The 5,949-nt window shown below is 44.6% G+C and overlaps 1 protein-coding gene across 1 annotated transcript in view; it reads left to right on the top strand.

Moving 5' to 3' along the window:
* Positions 1–349: 349 nt before the first annotated feature.
* Positions 350–5,949, top strand: part of LOC111218899 (protocadherin-8-like) — a gene marked incomplete at its 5' end in the record, with an annotated part of 6,505 nt that continues 905 nt past the window's right edge. Inside the window, 3 exons of the mRNA XM_022741383.1 lie at positions 350–396; positions 2,070–4,371; positions 4,502–4,572. Of these exons, the coding sequence (XP_022597104.1) occupies positions 350–396; positions 2,070–4,371; positions 4,502–4,572 (2,420 nt within the window). The remainder of the gene's footprint in view (positions 397–2,069; positions 4,372–4,501; positions 4,573–5,949) is intronic.

Below are 5,949 nucleotides of genomic sequence, written 5' to 3'. Positions count from 1 at the left end.
TTAACAGTTTGCTACTGTTGTTCTTAACACTGTCTGGTGTCCTTGCCAAAAATAACAGGCGCCATTATTTTACAGAGAAAATCAGTTTTCACATTTGGTTTACAAGCAAAAACTGGACTTGTGTAACACTTGAAATATGGCAGCAGAGAGCTCCTTATCACCTCTCACTGCACAGCATCACAAGTATCTCTGACATGGGCCTTTATTGTGTGGTTTTTAACACCTTCCTGTATGTGCCCTTTGGGGAGGCTCAGACAAATTTAACCCAAACTTTTGTGAGGTGTCAAGAGCCCTTTGAAGAGCCTTAGACACCTTTTAATCAGCAGAGGCTAATCACCCATATGGTTGACAACGGGAGCTGTTGTTAGTGTGTGTGTGCGTGTGTTTGTATGTGTGTCTGTGATGGGGGAGGTGGAGATCATTCACTGTAGTTTTTTTTCTTTTTCTCCTGACTCTTATCTATTCTTCTGACTTCCTATTTTAAAAAATAGTGTTGAAAAAGGTCAGTTAAGTGCAATTGAGTGTTTATTACAATACCAATGATCCTGATTATACAAGTCGTTTTTTTTCCCCCCTCTACCACAGCACCACAGAGATATATTCTCTATGTAATTAACATTGTGGGTGTCTAAAACACAACACTAATCAAATGACACTTGTCTGGCTTTGTGGGTTTTCTTAAACACATTACACTGAAATGCCTCCTCCGCCATTTGAACGGGTGAGACAGTGTCAACGCCTGCTGAACAGACAGAGAGATTTCTGCTGATAATTTATGGGCAATGTTTACATGAGCAGATATGAGTGGGAGGGAAGGAAAAAGTTATATTAACACATATGGATTTGTGGTTTGTTTATTAATCCTAACTGTCAGAGGGAGTACACTGATTATAAGTGCATACAACAATGAAAACCATCATCCTCCATTATCAGCTGTTTTCTCCAGTTTCCTATTCTGCCTTTTATCCTGCTTTTATCCAGTAGGTGCAAAGTAACTTTGTATATTAACATGAGCACTTAAGCATAGTTTTAGGTTCCTCTTTTATTTTATGTAATGCCACCACATTTCAGAGGGATTTATTGAACTTTATGCTGTGCTAAAGTTCTTACTTTGCATATGAAGGTTAGATAATCTTATAAAATATGATGCACTGTTAAAAGACCCTGCAAATATAAAATAATTCAAATTAGGTCCATCTATAACGACATTAAAGTGCTGCTCACGCGTTAAAACATCAATGATTCAATATATTATATGTTTTATAAACCACCCTGAAATCAGTGATTGTGCATTTTTTATACTTTTATTTATTTATTTTTGAACTTGAATAATGAGTATTTTTTACATTGTGGTATTATTCTCACTACTCCTTCCACCACTATTTTTTGCACCTTACATTTTGAAAATGGCAAAAGTACAGCAAAGCAAAGGTTTAGGCTACCTATAGAGCTCATACTGCTTTCTGATGTTGTGAGCCTTTGTTAACTTTTGCAGCAATTCCCGACAGTTATTATTTCATTGATGTGGATTTTTCTTCTTGCATTATTTAGCTCTTTGCAGCCCAGTTTTTGCATAATTTCCTCTAACTGGGTGACTAACTCACACAATCAATCCTCCATGCTTTCAGCAGCCAGACTTCAACTTCCACTGATGGCATGTAGTCCAATTAAATTCAGTCCTCTAAGTGATTAATTAATTCATTTCTATGTGCAGATTTATTCAAGCACTACTGTTATCAGCCTGATTAAAGCTCCACAATCAGTTTATCTAATCAACCATTTGCACCCCAAAAGTGTGAACAGCAGTTTTCTGCAGAGACAGACGTCTTCCCTTTTGGTGGACCACTAGAAGGCCATTGGTCGAGGGGGCAGGCTATTTGCATATACCGGGGCTTATAGTCCCACAGCAAAGTCAGAGTTGAGCAGTGTTGATTGGACCTGACAGAGCTCAAGTGATTGCCCCATTTATGACTCGACTGGGCAGTTTTTTTATAGCCACTCAACATGGGATTCTGCGAGATTTCAGGACTTAGACCGTGCATGGTGCTTGTTTTATTTTTATACACTGTTCACTGTACAACTACAAAGTATTTCACCTATGAAGAGGATGCCCCAGGGACGGAGATAGGCAATTTGTCCCAAGATTTAAAGATTGATCCAGCTGATGACCCTGACACGTCGTTCCGCTTCATGCAAGAAAACAACTCCTCTGTGATTCAAATGAGGGAGATCGACGGACTTCTGAGTGTGGCAGAAACAATTGATCGAGAGCAGCTCTGCCCCAGGTCCCCGCGTTGCTTCATCGCCTTCGACATTGTGGCCTTCTCCAGAGAAAAGTTTCAACTCATCCACGTCGAGATCGAGGTGAAAGACATCAACGACCACTCTCCTCATTTTCCGCGCAACGACACGCATCTGGAGATAGTGGAGAATGTTCCACTGGACTCAAGGTTTCCGCTACAGATCGCCCTCGACCAGGATGTGGGTGAAAACTACATTCAGAGCTACAACATTTCTCCCTCCAGTCACTTCGCCGTGGAAGTGCGCGACAGAGAGGATGGAGTGAAGTTTGCAGAACTGGTGCTGGTGAGGGAACTCGACAGGGAGGTGGAGGACTCCTACACTATCGAAGTCACTGCGTTTGACGGGGGAGTGCCTGCAAAGTCCGGGTCAATGACTGTAAATATCAAAGTGCTGGACTTCAATGACAACAGCCCGACGTTTGAACACAGCTCTCTGAAAGTTGAGCTGAATGAAGACTCTCCGGTGGGTCACCGAGTTCTCAAAGTGCACGCGTTTGACCCGGACGACGGCATTAACGGCGAGGTGATGTACGCGTTTGCTGATGGGCTGTCACCTGAGGCTGCGCGCCTCTTCCACGTCGACCCTTATTCCGGTGACGTGACCTTGAAGGCGCTGGTTGATTTTGAGAAGAAGAGGTCATACGAGCTGAACATCAGAGCCTCTGATTTAGGCGCGAACTCTGTCCCGTCCAACTGCAAAGTTGTGATAGACATCGTGGACGTGAATGACAACGCGCCTGAGATTAGCATCAAACCGATGACCTCCAGCAGTGATGGAGTCGCCTACATCACTGAGGCTGCAGCCGCAGAGAGCTTCGTGGCTCTGATCAGCACCTCGGACAGAGACTCTGGCTCCAACGGGTACGTGCGCATCAGCCTGCTCGGGCACGAGCATTTCACCCTCCAGCAGGCTTATGGGGACACTTTCATGATTGTTACCACCACTACTTTAGACAGAGAAAGGATCCCAGAGTATAACTTGACGGTAGTTGCAGAAGATCTTGGAAGCCCTCCTTTTAAAACTGTTAGACAGTACACCATCCGTGTAACAGATGAGAATGACAACCCCCCTCTCTTCAGTAAGTCACTTTATGAAGTTTCAGTCCTGGAAAATAATATCCCAGGTTCATATGTGACCACTCTTGTTGCCCGAGATCCTGATGTGGGAAAGAACGCCAAAGTGTCTTATAAACTCATAGATTCAGAGGTGGAAGGAGGATCCCCAGTTTCCACTTATGTGTCTATAGATGCACTCTCAGGGTCTTTGTTTACTTTAAGGTCTTTTGATTATGAGACTCTTCAACAGATTGAGCTGGTAATCCAAGGAGAAGACAGAGGTTCCCCCTCTCTTTCAAGCACATCAACAATCAGGATTAGAGTTGTGGATCAGAATGACAACTATCCATACTTCACCTTCCCCGTCCTCCTGAATGACTCTGCTGATATCCCCTTGCCTTTTAATGCACCTTCTGGCTATCTCGCCCTACGTGTATCAGCTGAAGATGGGGATGAGGGAATGAATGGCGAGCTCTCCTACCAAATCGTACAAGGTGATTCAAAGCTTTTTACAATGAACAAAGACACTGGAGAGATTGCTTTGAAACAATGGCTGACAGCTGAAATTGGAGACGTGCTGGAAATTAAAATCGCGGTGAGTGACAATGGCAGGTCCCCGCTCTCTAGCAGTGCCACTATTAGGTTTGTTGTCTCAGACACAGAGCCCTCTGAAGACCAGGTCGTCATTGTGTTGCGGTCAAGTGGTGATGAAGAAGGCTTCGGTTTGGATGGCTCACTAATTATCATTATTATGCTCAGCGGGGGTTGCGCATTGTTGCTGATTGCAATAGTGGTTGTTGTTGTCACATGCAAACTCAGCCGTGGGGGGAGAGGCCGCGGCACCAAGAGGGAAGTGTGTCACAGCCTATTCGACAGCAGGCCTCTGCCCATGCTCGGCTCCGCAGAACCAAACATATACACGGGTCAACGAGGCTTCTTCCACGAGAGGACCTCCTCATCTCTGGATGATTCCTGCCTGTATGAGCAGAGGAGTGGGGACTCAGAGACAAAGGTGAGTCAACTACAGCAATATTCTTTCATCTTTTATTTTCATATGCACATGATGTTCCCAAGTGCTGCCTTGATCTTTGTGCCAGAAATGGAAACTAAGCTCTCTGCTGTCATTTTGTTCGTTCTCTTAGATGTTCCTGCCCTCCAAGCATTTCCAACCAACGTCTGTGTGGCAAGGTGACAAATACTGCTTGCAAGTGAGGTAAGACAACTAAATGTAATTTCTTTTCTCAGATAGGATATGTTTTATTCACAGTCAAATCTCACTTAACAGAGAGGGTACTTAACATGCGCCATGCATACAATTTGCTGCTTGTGGCACTCGTGTGGAATGAGGTTAGATGGGTAGCAAAGAGACAGACAGACCTTCGATGCAAAAAAAAAAAAAAAATTTGACTGGTGAATAAAACATATCCTATCTGAGAAAGAAATTAACATTTAGGTTGTGCTATAGCTGCTCGAGCCTATTGGGCAAAGCAGTATTTGGTCACCTTTTGCCACACAGACCGTCTGTTGGAAAGTGTCTTGGGAGGGCCAGGCACACATCTAAGAGAACGAACAAAATGACAGCAGAGAGCTTAGTTTCTACATTTTCTGGCACACAAGTATTAAGGCAGCAGCTTGGGATATATCATGTGCATTATGAAAATAAAAGAATGAAAGAAATATTGCTGTAGTATGATGAGACCTTTAGTCTAACTCTAGAGTCCCCACTTCTCTGCTGCATACATGGCAGGAATCATCCAGAGATTGACGGAGGGAGGGTCCTCTCGTGGAACGAAGGCTCGTTGATACGCCGTGTATGCATGTTTGGTTCTGCGGAGAGAGCCGCGAGTGGAGGAGGCCTGCGTGTCGAACAGGTCTGTGACACACCAGCTCTTGTGCACCGCAAGGCGGCTCTCCGCTCCCCACGGGCTGACGTTTGCATGTGAACAACAACAACCACTATTAGAGCACAATCAGCAAACAATGCCAACCAAAGCCCGCTGGAGCAGTAATAATGATAATTAGTGAGCCATCCAACCGAGGCCTTTCTTACATCAGCCACCTTGACCGCAGACACAATGGACGACCTGGTCTTCAGAGGGCTCGTAGTGTGCTGAAGCACAAACTAGTGAGTGCAGAGCTGCTAGTGCGAAGACAATGCTCGGATTTTTGATCACGCAATTTTAATTGTCCAGCACGTCTCCAATTTCAGCTGGTCGCCATTGTTTCAAATGCAATCTCTCCAGTTGTCTTTGTTTCCCATTTGTAAAAAAGTTCTTTGAATCACCATGTGGTCGATTTGTTAGGAGAGAGCGTCGCATTCATTCCCCTCATCCCATCTTGCAGCTGATACACGTAGGGGCGAGATAGCAGAAGGTGCAGTTAACAGGCAAAGGGATATTCAGCAGCAGTGTCAATTCTCAGGGAGGGACGGGGAAGGGCTGGAAGTGAGTGGATCAGTGTGCATTCTGATCCACAACTCCTAATGCCATTGATTGTTTAGATGTGCTGGTTGAAAGAGAGGTGGAACCTTCTGTCTTCTCCTTGGATTAACCAGCTCAATCTGTTTGAGTAGTGAGTCCCTCAAGTACCT

The sequence above is a fragment of the Seriola dumerili genome, unplaced genomic scaffold (assembly GCF_002260705.1).
Source record: "Seriola dumerili isolate Sdu_G_001 unplaced genomic scaffold, Sdu_1.0 BDQW01000052.1, whole genome shotgun sequence".
Lineage (NCBI taxonomy): Eukaryota > Metazoa > Chordata > Actinopteri > Carangiformes > Carangidae > Seriola > Seriola dumerili.
This window is presented reverse-complemented; position numbering and strand designations above follow the sequence as displayed.